At 41.7% G+C, this 13,705-nt stretch overlaps 1 protein-coding gene across 5 annotated transcripts; it reads right to left on the bottom strand.

Annotated features, from left to right (window-relative positions):
- Window positions 1–2,908: 2,908 nt before the first annotated feature.
- Window positions 2,909–13,081, bottom strand: LOC118210644 (rho-related GTP-binding protein RhoA-B-like). Of its 5 annotated transcripts, none has more exons than XM_035386987.1 (6): window positions 12,933–13,081; window positions 9,070–9,227; window positions 7,953–7,973; window positions 7,286–7,406; window positions 6,892–7,022; window positions 2,909–6,710 (listed from the first exon to the last, which is right to left on the bottom strand). In XM_035386987.1, the coding sequence occupies exons 2-6, from the start codon at window positions 9,223–9,225 to the stop codon at window positions 6,537–6,539; spliced, it is 603 nt and encodes a 200-aa protein (XP_035242878.1). In that variant the 5' UTR covers window positions 9,226–9,227; window positions 12,933–13,081; the 3' UTR covers window positions 2,909–6,536. The 5 variants fall into 5 exon arrangements, with proteins under 5 accessions (XP_035242878.1, XP_035242876.1, XP_035242879.1 ...); XM_035386985.1 differs by lacking the exon at window positions 12,933–13,081 and adding an exon at window positions 12,606–12,727; XM_035386988.1 differs by lacking the exon at window positions 7,953–7,973 and having other exon boundaries at window positions 12,933–13,080.
- Between the last annotated feature and the right edge of the window lie 624 nt (window positions 13,082–13,705).

Below are 13,705 nucleotides of genomic sequence, written 5' to 3'. Positions count from 1 at the left end.
ATTATTCTAATATATGCATATATAGAATTTATGATGTTGGTCAATCTAAAGAATATCAAATCCTGCTTATGGCCCCTCAAAGGCTATGGCTGGCACTGCACATGGGGAATGGCCCATTTTCCACCCGATCGGGACTGGCTCTCCACAACCAGCCAACATCAATGGGGTATTCAGTGCAGGCACCCTCCATGGAATATACGAACTATGCAGTACATCACAGGAGTGCGACGAGTTGTGCGCCACCAGAAACTGTTAAAAGCGGTGGCCTGGATGGGACCAGCAGTTATTTCAGGTTTCTATGAAATGTTATGGCACCCAGTAAACGTTACAGAGCTTATAGCCTGGATAGAACGTGTGTGGGGTTTTTATGTGTGTCTAGTATTTTTCGTTACACTCGTTGCCAGTGTAGATCTAGGAAACATTCACTGCCTTAATATAAGCGTTATCACTCATAATAACTAAAATATGCTTTTAGAACACCCCGCTCAGCACCTCCATTCAAAAGTCATTGAATAAGCAAATATAGACTTGTTATGGATAATGGCGCTGTGGGACTGTAGTAATAGAAAACGTGAGCGGAGGACTGGATATACAGTCGACGCTCGTTACAAAGAAAGAGCACAAAGTGACTATATCAGCACTGACCGCTCTGAATACTGCTTTTACCACATACAATTCCTACTCGGCATCGAAAGGCCCGCCCTAGCGTGCGCAGTTCCAGCAAGCGGGGCAGCAACTCGCCTTGCTATGATCTCACGTCGTTTAAAAATAAGTTAACTCGTTATTTCTAAAAATAGAAACGTATATAACAGCAGCGCCGCGCTGAACATTTCACAGGATTCAGATGGAGTTACAGCAGAGCTGCTCACATGATGGAGCAGATGGAAGTGACGGGTATTTGAGTCACGAACTCTTTACTCACATACTAGTTCTACCTTTCCGGCGTCATTATCATTAACGGTCTGGATTAGATTCCAGAGTCGCTATCACATTAAAACCAACCGGTTTCTCTTGTAATTTACATGGCATCAATAGCGAAGGCCAGGGTGGCTAATATTTTCTGTGAATCCCCATTATTTCATTTCATTTTCATTTCAACTTTAATCAAGACTCATCTTGAAAAAAAGGTCCATAGCACGAGTAAAAAAAAGGATGGGGTGGGGAATAAGTTACACATACAAAAGCATAGATAAAAATCATTGATAGAGGTTACATTTATGACCCATCTAAAAGTTTAGGCCTACATAAAGACTCGTGCCAGTGCCTCCACATATTTGATGAAAATCTAGTACAACTCATCACAGGCTTGGTTAGAACCTCAATAATGCTATTCTCTGACTCAACCAGACGACACATACATTTGTACATAAGGTTTCTTATTACTGCTTGACAGGTAGGTACTCCAATATTAACAAACATCTGACTAGCACTGTGAGATCTTGGCACATGAAGTAACAACCGCCAATTTATATGCCAATTTAAGTCTCTGCATACTGCTTTTTCTGTAAATACACCACAGGTGAGCTGTATACAGGGGCATACCGAAGGCTCCAAACAATGAGGATTTGACATTGACTGTGCACATATGAAATTTACGTGTCAGCATGTTAGCTTGTGCATACAATTTGCGACATTGTCGATAATTATCTCTGTCATCTGGTAAATCATCTGTGATACAGTGGCCAAGGTATTTAATCTCATTACACACCTTAAGAGCATTATCACTCAGGAAAAAACCAGGGAATACTGATTTCCTGTCCTCTTTAGATCTAACAGTCATAATATTACTCTTTTTGGCATTATATTTGATGTCAAATTATTCACCATACTGGGAACATATCTTTAATAACTGTTGTAGACCAGCACTATATGAACTGCAAACAACCAAAACATCTGCATACATAAGGTGATTAATGACAATATTTGCAACAATACAGCCGGTTTTGCACCTATTCAGCTGCTTCGATAAATCATCCATGTACATACTGAAAAGAAAAGGGGATAAAATCCCACCCTGCCAGACTCCATTACTAACATGAAAGGGAGTAGATACAGCGTTGCCCCATTTAACCTGCATAGTCTGCTGTGCATACCAGAGAACGAAGATTCTGAGTATATACTTGGGTACACCTCTATGGCACATTTTATAAAATAATTTCTCATGATTTATTCGATCGAATGCCTTTGAGGCATCTATAAAACACATAAACATGGTAGAATTTTGGCTTCTGTATTTGTCTACTATTTCCTTTAAAGAAAAAATACACATATCTGTGCCATGTTTACTTTTATAGCCAAATTGGTTATCAGTGGTGAGAATGTACAATTGTAGTCTGTTCAGCAATATTCTCTCCAACACTAGAAAGAATGCTGGCTAGGGCAATAGGTCTATAATTGGCTGTTTATTTTACCAGCTTTGTCCTTAATGACAGGCACATTATGAATTAAATTAATTGTGCTACACATTTAAACAGCATGTGTCCAGTAAAATGAAACAATGCACATCACTGGCAGGTTATTTCCATTGTAAGGCAAACCACGTGAACAAAGTGTCACAGATCTTCCGAGTTCATTTACAATTTGCATTTAAGAGCTTTCGTTAGCTTTTCTGCATGTAGAGCAATGTCGCTTTTCTATGAACGATCACCTTCTAATGTCTTCCAGAGACATTAACTCCATTAATTGCATCCATTAGCACATTCATTATGTGCTCTGCTTTTTAGTAAATTTTTTTCCCCTCAGTGGAAGTTTCCTTCAAAAACACTTGGATGGAGATGTGGAAAATGAATGTCCATGATGGTAAACGAGCCCCCTCCACCCTCAATGCGAAAATAACCCAGTCATGGACTGCACAAAAAGTCCTTTCTTAACAAGGCACCTCTTTCAGATTCAAAGCACCACACAAACCTTATATAAATCAATTTATTACACAAAAGTTCCAAAGTCTTTACAAATTCAGGTTCCAGTCATGTCTGTGTACACATGTATATATGCACATGTGCATATATACACATTTGTGTATTATACAACTCACATGCTTTCACACACATATTTGTAGTGAGTTGTGTACATGTATACAATTATACTCATATACATTTGTAGCCATGCGTGTGCATATGTATATATGCATGTCATACACATTCATTGTTGCATGTTTGCATATAGACATATATATATACACACACACACAAATGCATTAATACATATTTGTAATCACGTGTACATATGTATATATGCATATTTTACACACATACTCATATTTGTACTTATGATTGTGTATATGCACGTATGCCTCAACACACAGCCATACATAGCCATTTGTGTACAGTATCTACGCTTGTAAATCTCTTATTCTAATCCCTTTATTGTACATTTGCAGAGACGTGTTTTTGCACAGAGATTGCTGGACAAGCAGGAAACCCTCTAATTAGTACCCCTTTCTCACACAAAACCCAGGGTTGACACAGGATATTGAACACAGGTTTAACTTGCGTTTGACTCACACCCCTCACACAGTCACACCATACTATGGTCACGGGTGAGTACCAGGTCTTTGCCACAAGACCTGGGTCCGCAAGTTTACTTCTGCACACATTCTGCTTTCTCCTGCTAATACAGCTTGGTAGCCAGCCGGCTACCGCATACAATGAAGTTTGCCATTACGCTGGCTTAATTTAGGATGTTAACTCCTGAATCAATAGCCCAGTGATGTGCTCAAATTCTTGCAAATACTTTGTAAAAGCTGTCACAAAACATTTAAAGTAATATAGCCTATTTGTTGTTTTTTTAATATTCACTATTACATATTTACCTGTGACAACTGAGCAATCATCTTCTTGCGTGAATCTAGCAGTAAAGCTAGCTAGTGAAAATGGCAATAATTCCACAGAAGTTTGTTTCTAATACACATTTACATGAGTATGGTTTCCATCATGGCCTGTGTATAAAAGTTTTGGGACACTGTTTGTGCATGAGGGCAGTTGTAAGACTTGGAGCACTGATTCAGGACATTTTGGCCAGTAAAACACATTACAAGATCAAGGGTTGGTCAGCTAATCATGCTACATTGAGTAACCTGTGTCCCCCACCCCCTTTCATACCGAAGCTGAGCAGTGTCAAACCCACGTAAATCCCAGGTCATGAGCAGGGTGACCTGGGTTAGATAACACAGGTTGACCGTTTCACACCAAAGGCAAACACGGGTTTTACTTGGGTAGTTGCGTTGGTGTGAAAGGGGAATCAGTAAACAGGCTGGAGGCGGGGCCAAATACTTAAGTAGCAGATCTGGGCACGGTTTCACGAACATGGCCAACTCAGTTAACCAAATTAAGTTTGCAGACATTCTAGGATAAACCCAGGATTTTTGGTTCAACAAAGCGAGTTCACAATTTAGCCAGAGTTGCTATTGCTGCAACAGGGCCTTAAGCCTAAACCCGTGAAACCATAAGCTTCAGTTAGGTGAATAACATGAAAATAGCTTATATGCCTGGTTAAACATGGTTCAATCACACACACGTACCAACAGCAAAAAAACAGCAAGAAAGGAACATGCTTTTAGTGCCTTAGAAGTCCCTAAATGCGCTTCTTTTGTTAGCTCGTTTATCGACAAGAACCTCTTACAAACGGTGCATTCATTTCTGCTGTTGAAGTGTCTGTGATTTCACCGTGTGGCTTATAGAGGCTATGTTCATGTTATTCAGCTAATTAGCTTAAACTTGAGGTTTTGCAGGTTTGGGCTTAAGACACTGAACTCGCTTTGTGAAACCGAAAATCCTGGGTTTGTCCCAAAATTTCCACAGACACGCATGTGAAAGAGGACCCTGGGCTCTGGACCAGCCTTGATCAAAGACCTCACAAGTCACATGACAAAACGCCACGAGGCAAGTTGAGGTTCATACTTTTTTTTTTTTGTTTAAAGCTGCCTCCACTTCTCTGCCCTTTAAATACTGACACGCCCACAAGCTTCATAAAAACAGGTTAAAAAAACAAATGAATGAAGACTGGCTGTGATTAATCTCCCTGAGCTGAAGGGAGGTCGGAGCACTATTGAGTGTGCATGCAGGTGTGTATGTGCATCAATACAGGTGTGTTTGTTTTTGTGTATGTGTGTGGACCTGTAAGGGTGTGTGCGCGTGCATGACTGCCCATTGTGTGTACACAATGTGCATGTGCAAGTCTTGTATGGTTGTGTGTGCATGAGCAGTGAGTGTATATAATATGCAGATCTGTACGAATGGGTGTGGGTGTACATTGTGCATATAATGTGCATGTGTGTATGGGGTGAGTGCAAGTTGTGTATGGTCTTTATGTAATGTTCATGTGTGTGCGTGCGTGCGTGCATGCATGTGCACTGGGCCTCGTTTATCAATATATTCGTAAAACTGTTTAAATTCACACTTAATTTGAAACAAAGTAATCCACTGGATGTACAAAACACGCATAGACGCAGCTTTTTTTTGTATCCACGTGCGTTGATAAATACCTATGAATCTTAAATGAAAAGCGCATTCCCAGAATTTGTGATTAGCATAAACTGACGCCTCTAAAATGCCATATAAAAAACTTGGAATTACATTGCAGGCAAAGAGATGGACGAGAAAAGAAAAAAAAACTTCTCTGAAGTGGTGATTCAGGTGCTGTTAATTATAGTACAAGCCAAACATATTTTATTCAATAGTGTAAGCAGTGGTCAGGGCCAGGGAAGACTAAAGCAAGATATAGGCCTAGCTGTTGCTGTAAACTCTGTGTCTCAGGTTCTGTGTACTATGCAACAGGTAAAACGAAAATGGTTAAACATGAACTTGGAGGCCAAGAAGAAAGTCTTAATTTCTAAAAAGCGAATTCAGCCTCAGCAATGAAGGCCTAAGCTATGACTCCTGCACCCTGTTTATAGCAAACTTTGTTTATGTGTTTTACGTGTTAATATTCTATTGCAATTAAGCATTAAATAGGTTAATCAGGATTACGCAAATGCAGCATGACCCGTTCTAACATTGAATCCAATTGTGATTTTAATATAATTTGGACAATTATAATGTGTCAATATATAGTCAAACTATAATTTATTCAAATAATTCAGATACTCTTTTTTAACTAAAATAAAAGATAAATGAAAGAACAAAAGCACAAACATGCAAAGCAGGCTTTACAACCATGCCTTTTCATTTACGCACACAATGCAAACAGTTTAGAGCACTTGTGAAATCCGTTCAGATGAACAAACTGACATACAAAAACTGTTTGCGTAAATGTATTTCCGAATGATTCAAAATTAAATTTGTTCAGCTGACGTTTGATAAATGAGGCCCACTGTGTGTATAAAATGTGTGTACCTTTAGGGATGTATGTATATATGTATAATGTGTGTTACTGTAGGGCATGTGTGAGAGTATGTTCATTGAATGTGTATAGTGTGTGTCTGTAGGGGTGTATGTGCATTGTGTTTATATAAATTAAAAACACAATGCACATACTGCACTTGTATAATGTGCATATAATGTGCATGTCTGTAGGGGGTGCACCCTCTCCTATACACTCTACAGCAGGAGGCATTTGTTGCTCTTCTTCCCTCTGCGTGCCTGCAGCGCTGCCCTAGTGGCCATTTCAAACACCTCCCTCACTCCATCCTTTGTTTTTGCTGAACACTCCATGTAGCCGAAAGCTGCGATACGATTGGCCATATCCCGCCCTTCCTCCTGCTTCACTGGCTCCTGTTGGGGGGAGGGGTGAGAGGATGAGAACTACTGAAGAACGCAACATACGGAGTTAGTTACCATTAGCTTTTATCCAATGGTAAGAGTGGGAGGTGTGTGTATGCGAGAGAGAGGGAGATTGTAAATGCATGTCTGTACACCTGTGTGTATGTGTGTACAGTATGTGCAAGTGTGATACCTGTTTCATTTTCGCCAGTTCCCGGCGTGTGTGTTCATCGTTGCGGAGATCCTTCTTGTTGCCCACAAGGATTATGGGAACATTGGGACAGAAGTGCTTCACCTCAGGGGTCCACTTCTCTGGAATGTTCTCTACAATACAGGAGATACAGCACTGATCATGGTGTCAGCACCTTCAATTAGATCACACCCAACAGTCAGATCATTCAGTCAAATCACAAGATCGCATCCCTCAGGTCAACCACATGAAGCAGGCAGAGGGAATCAGAGCGAGGGGTTTTGAGGAAAAGCAGGCAGTGGGGCTCAGAGGGTGGGGTTTTAAGAAAAAGCAGGCAGGGGGGCTCAGAGGGTGGGGTTTTGCAGGGAAGCAGAACCAAAGGGCTGCTGGGACTCACCCAAACTGTCTGGGCTGTCGATGGAGAAGCACATGAGGATGACATCGGTGTCAGGGTAGGAGAGAGGACGAAGCCGGTCATAGTCCTCCTGACCTGCCGTGTCCCACAGAGCCAGCTCCACCTGCAACAACACACCTGTGACTGATTCCACCTGCAACAACACACCTGTGACTGACTCCACCTGCAACAACACACCTGTGACTGACTCCACCTGCAACAACACACCTGTGACTGACTCCACCTGCAACAACACACCTGTGACTGGCTCAACCTGCATCAACACACCTGTGACTGGCTCAACCTGCAACAACACACCTGTGACTGACTCCACCTGCAACAACACACCTGTGACTGATTCCATCTGCAACAACACACCTGTGACTGACTCCACCTGCATCAACACACCTGTGACTGGCTCAACCTGAAACAGCACCCATGCAACCGTCTGCACCTGCAACCCCAAAAATGTGACTAACCAGACGTGCACACAGGGTGCTAAAATTATGAAGGGGCTGGTGCCACTATTCAACCCCACCAGCTATTCCACATGTGTGTGTGACACACCCCAATTTGGTATGAAAACATGCAGTTATCAGTTATTGAGATCCAAAAAGCAGACATATTTTTTTATCATTCATATTCAGAACATGTTTGACTGCACCCTAACCTGTAAAATCCACTTGCGTGCCTGTATTTTTGGGACAGGGGAGGGGAAAGAGAACTGTCTATTTCTGGTTTTCATACAAACTTCATCCATTCATGTCACCATTCATTTTTGCCATCTCACAGTTTAGCAAGCACTTACTAATAAGCACATTAATAAACACTGAAAACTGCTCTAGTGTTGTTGTATGGTTGCTGTAAGTTGGTTGGACAGCAGGGGAAAGTTCAGCCATGGGTAACGGAGTGAAAACTAAAACCTGCATACAACAACACACCAAACACACCAGCCCTCTAGGCAAAGAACTGCCCGCCCCTGCTTGGGGGGGACCTCATCCAGTGACCCACGACCTGGCAGAAAACACAAACCCACCCGATTATGCTTACACGTCAGCTTCACTCACTGTAAACTCAGGTATGTCACTGTCTGCAGCAGGGCTTAATGCCATCTCATTACTCAGGACTCACTTCCTCTCAATGGTAGTAGCATTGGTTATTCAGTTGTGAGCCTGTTTTATAAGGCTGCAGTATCAATGTTTCAAACATTTGATATTAGTCTGCCTCCTCAGTCTTGAAGTTTGCCACATCTCTTTACGACAATAGCTCTTTCTAATAACCAAGATTGGGTGGGTATATTTTGACACATTTTTTGCTTGTTTCCATTTGTCACAGCAGAACAATCTCACACACCCCCCAAAACAAGTGCACTCTTCTGAAACACATTATGTCAATCAAGTGCTTTTTACTCCACAGTGCATCAGTTAAGCTTGCAAACAGAATCACAGAAGGATGCTTAGCGTGTTTGTGCAGGTAAACTGTGGGTGCCAATTGACCAGAGGGGGGATCACTGCAAGATGAGACACTGGGATGTTACGATTTGAGAACTGAAATCCCTCCCTCCAACAAGTGTCTACATACAATATGTACCACCCTGTGGGGCACACAAGCATGGCTATGTGGTCCAACTTTGGGAGAAAAAAACCCTGAGGTTTAAAAACTCTAGAACTGGTGCTGTTCAGTCTTACCACTTGGTAGAGAACTGTATAGTCCACAAGGTATGAAAGGAGCGTGTGTATGTGTGTGTGTCTGCGTGTATGTACATGCCTCAATGCTGTACAGCTCACCTGTTTGCCATCCACCTCGATATCAGCGACGTAGTTCTCAAAGACAGTGGGGACGTAGACCTCAGGAAACTGGTCCTTACTGAACACGATCAGAAGGCATGTTTTCCCACATGCACCATCGCCCACAATCACCAGCTTTTTCCTGATGGCTGCCATACCTGCACAATGGCACACACATTGTCAGGAACACACACATGCACACAGGAATATCTGCACAAGTACACATTCTGAAAGAAGCGCAAGAAGATTAGGCTAAATATCTAGCAAGATCGCTACAACTAAGATTTCTTATAGCTGGTCAGCAAATTATTCACTACTCACACATGAACATAGCTATTACTATAATGTTATGTGTCTGGTCAATGAAGTAGACTGGCCTAAGTGGCCAGTGCTGGAAAATCTATGAACAGCACCGAAAAGCATCTACCCTGATCAGTGAGCAGCAGTGATGGGCTGTACTACCCTGATCAGCCAGCAGCAGTGATGGGCTGTACTACCCTGATCAGCCAGCAGCAGTGATGGGCTGTACTACCCTGATCAGCCAGCAGCAGTGACGGGCTGTACTACCCTGATCAGCCAGCAGCAGTGACGGGCTGTACTACCCTGATCAGCCAGCAGCAGTGATGGGCTGTACTACCCTGATCAGCCAGCAGCAGTGACGGGCTGTACTACCATGATCAGCCAGCAGCAGTGATGGGCTGTACTACCCTGATCAGCCAGCAGCAGTGACGGGCTGTACTACCCTGATCAGCCAGCAGCAGTGACGGGCTGTACTACCCTGATCAGCCAGCAGCAGTGACGGGCTGTACTACCCTGATCAGCCAGCAGCAGTGATGGGCTGTACTACCCTGATCAGCCAGCAGCAGTGACGGGCTGTACTACCCTGATCAGCCAGCAGCAGTGATGGGCTGTACTACCCTGATCAATCAGCAGCGGTGATGGGCTGTACTACCCTGATCAGCCAGCAGCAGTGATGGGCTGTACTACCCTGATCAGCCAGCAGCAGTGACAGGCTGTACTACCCTGATCAGCCAGCAGCAGTGATGGGCTGTACTACCCTGATCAGCCAACAACAGTGATGAGCTGTACTACCCTGACAGTGAGCAGCAGTGATGGGCTGTACTACCCTGATCAGCCAACAACAGTGATGAGCTGTACTACCCTGACAGTGAGCAGCAGTGATGGGCTGTACTACCCTGATCAGCCAACAGCAGTGATGGGCTGTAGTACCCTGACAGTGAGCAGCAATGGTGGGCTGATTAAATGATAAATATCTTATAGGGTGTGAAATTAACAGCTGCCACCAGCTAAATACTGGTAAAACTTTGTGGCTAATTGCATCAGCCACAATCAACCTAGCAGCCACTTTGGCAGGCAACAAACTAGGTTGTGTTAGGGCTATATCATAAAAAGGCAATGTGGCGAGTAAATTGTTGAAAACGGTTGGTGATTTTTTAAGAATCTACAAGCAACGCTGGCCAACGGGTGAAAAATGTTGAAAAATTACTCATTTAAAAAATAAAATAAAATTTTGGATGAAGACAGACAAGTTTTTTCTAAACCGTCTTTACACATCTTCAAATGCACTGAAAACAGGAAGGTCAGTGATTACAGTTTAAACAAAATTACATCATAATATGATACAAAGAGGTCAAGTGTGTAATAAGCTACTAGCAAACACTAATCAAACCACAAATCCTTTGCTTTTCAAAAATATACAGCTAATGCCTTAGTATATAATGGAAGCCTTAATTAGAATAGGTGCAACAATAACCAATTTAAAGAAAACAAAAAAAGGACAAATTAATTTGCTTATGTTCTTCGACAATTTTGTGCTTAACTAGATTTTAATACAATATAGGTTCGATTCAATACCATTTGCTGTCCTAACTAGGGATGGGTATGAGTAATGGATGAATAAATACGTGCCTATGAAATATTTTTTCTCACAAAGGCTATGATGTACAACTATGGGTTGGAACTTGGTTCCGTTTATTAATTTAACATATGTAAACAAAACCTTTTTTTAAACACAATAAAATAGAGGATACTTTGTCTAATGTGAACAGAAAAGCAAATACATATTTTGAAACGCATTTTTGATTACTGAGGGAAACTGCCATGGCGAATTTACTACTTTTTCCACTGGACATTCAAACTGCTAAATGCCACTCAGTCATTATCCTGCTTACATAACAGCTTACCGACAAAAAGCATAATTTTAATCAAAACATGACTTTTTAAATATGCGATTACAAAGCAATGTAAAAGTTACTTAAGTATTCCAGCAAATATTCCATACCCTATACCACTTAGCAAATGAACACGTTTTTAGTCCCTCCCTCAATGGTCTCACAACACATTTCCAATTGATTTGAAATGGATCATATTATGTGATCACTTGATCTGTAAAATAGAAAATCACCATCCCTAGCCTTAATTCATTTTTCTTAACAAGTGCTTTATTTTCAGTGACCTGTTGAGAAAAACTTTCAATGATTATGATTTAATTGATTTCAGCTGTAGGTATATCAAGTCAATTCAAATATAAATGCCATAATTTGACAGCGCACACTACAGAAAATTAAAGTAGTAGTTGTCTGAACTGACCTGACTGATTAAAAGTCCCTAAGCAAATAAAGAATATTAATTATCAAATTAATATCTCTATTTCTCACCCAGTGTGGCAATAAGAGGGCAGATCATCACTTAGATATTAAAAGCAGGTCATTAAAACAAATTAAAAGCTTGTAATATTTCAGGAACTGTGATCATCGTTCAGACAAAATCCCTGAATTAAGGGAATGCTGGTTCTCTCCTTTCCAGGATGTTGCAATAACTTATATCTTCAAGAAATACGTCTCCACAACCACAACACACAAACTGGACTTGTGTGTGTAGCTACCACTGCTTAGACCACAATGCGTAGTAGTTGATCTCACCAATGAGCCACTGTTGACTTGCGCTGGGACGGAGAGTATGGTCGGCAGGATACTTACCTACTTCATGACGGCACCATTACACTATGAAGTGGAAAAGCATTCGCCTGTACATTGAGCTAGCTAGATACGCTAATGCTACCTAATGTTAGTCACTCCGTCATTCAATCATTTTAACCACCTCAAGGTTTTTGCCAAAACGTGAAAACGCGTGACTCTCTATCACTTTCTGTAAAGTTGTTTTAAGTTACCTTCGCAAGAAAGCTAAATTTAGAAGCAATGTCTGGATACCTAAGCTTGCCACTCACCCAACTGACTTACTATAACGTTAGCTGCCGTTTGACTGTGCGACCGTTAGCCAGCTAGCGAAACGGATAGCATTTGTAGCAAGCTATTACCCATTAGTCTCCGAAATTGCGAATGTGCGCTGGCTACCTTACAAAACAATATGGACTATGACACGAAAGTGAAGTTAGCCATAGCTTACTGATAAAACTTAATTAAAGTTAAACAGTAGCTGTTGGTAACATAAGTTAGCAATATTCGTCTATGGAAACAAAAAAGATTTGTTGTAAGTTAACCAGTTACTAACAGTACCTTGAAGGTTCAGAGTTGATTAGCTAATAAGTCAGGTTTGTTGAAGAAAATAATGGTGCTAATTGGATTAGCAAAATATGTAACGGTAGTGTGCGATTGGATGAAGAGAGCTGCTAGCTATCGATAGCTAGTTTTTTGAAGATTTCGTCGGGCGGAAGCGACAAAGAGGTTGCATTGGCTGAAGAGGAAAACAGCAGTGTAGCAGCAACTTTCGCTAACGATTTGACAAGAACAAAACTTTAACTTGCACCTTTCTTTGTTTGTTTCGTACAGGGAAATTCACCTCAGAAATCTTTGCCAATGAATCCGAAAATAAAGTTGACTTACCAGATGCTTCTTTACCGTTTTCCAGCGGCGGTGATTTCCCTCTGATTCGCTTCCTTTGGCTAGCATTCAGCCGTCTCTGTGTGCGCGCATCGGGGCGGTAATAGGGGTAGGAGGCGCGCCCATGTGCGGGGGATAATGGGGGACAGTAGGCGCGTCCACGGACTGAAGGGGGGGAGGGGGGAGGGGGGGGGCGTGGTATAGGAGATTTTATAGACCGTGGGGATGGGGTGGGTCGAACCTATTTTCATACGGTCGATGGGTAAAACGAACCAAATGTGTGAGGAGCATTTGGACTGTAGCGGTTAGACTGCTAGCTCGAAATGTTGTCCAAGTAGGCCTAGTGAACTGACAGGCTGTCCGGTGGCTTGTCATGTCAAAGCACTGTCTTTTAGTAAGAGGATGCACCTCATGGTCCTTAAATCCCTGTAAGCTGGTTTTGGATTTACCATTGCCCAATAATGTTTCTGTGCCTTCTGTTCATTTGTAGTGGATTCAGGGGATCAGGCACATGCAGGGATAAGGATTGATTAAAATGTATGTATTTAACCTATGACTAATATACATATAACAATGAAATATATGTTTCTATGTATACAGGCAACGTGCATAGGGGTGTATGTATATTTGGACAGAAATTGTGAAAATGCCTAAGCATTGCCCCTTATCTGGATGCACAGAAAGCAATACCCTTTTTTCTTTTCACAAAAATGGGAAAAAATGTGTGAATTTCTTTACATAAAGTGAGAAGGTACTGAAGTTCAAGGACTGAGAGT

Source organism: Anguilla anguilla, chromosome 13 (genome assembly GCF_013347855.1).
Source record: "Anguilla anguilla isolate fAngAng1 chromosome 13, fAngAng1.pri, whole genome shotgun sequence".
In the NCBI taxonomy this organism is placed as follows: Eukaryota; Metazoa; Chordata; class Actinopteri; order Anguilliformes; family Anguillidae; genus Anguilla; species Anguilla anguilla.
Note: the sequence above shows the minus strand (reverse complement) of the source record. Positions and strands in the feature narration are given on the sequence as shown.

Excerpts from the sequence above, each read along its gene's own strand:
- LOC118210644 (XM_035386987.1), bottom strand. The coding sequence starts at position 9,225 with ATGGCAGCCATCAGGAAAAAGCTGGTGATTGTGGGCGATGGTGCATGT. Across the intron at positions 7,407-7,952 it reads CACGCAAGTGGATTTTACAG|GTGGAGCTGGCTCTGTGGGA; the intron begins GTTAGGGTGCAG and ends GTGTTGTTGCAG. Across the intron at positions 7,023-7,285 it reads CGACAGCCCAGACAGTTTGG|AGAACATTCCAGAGAAGTGG; the intron begins GTGAGTCCCAGC and ends CCTGTATTGTAG.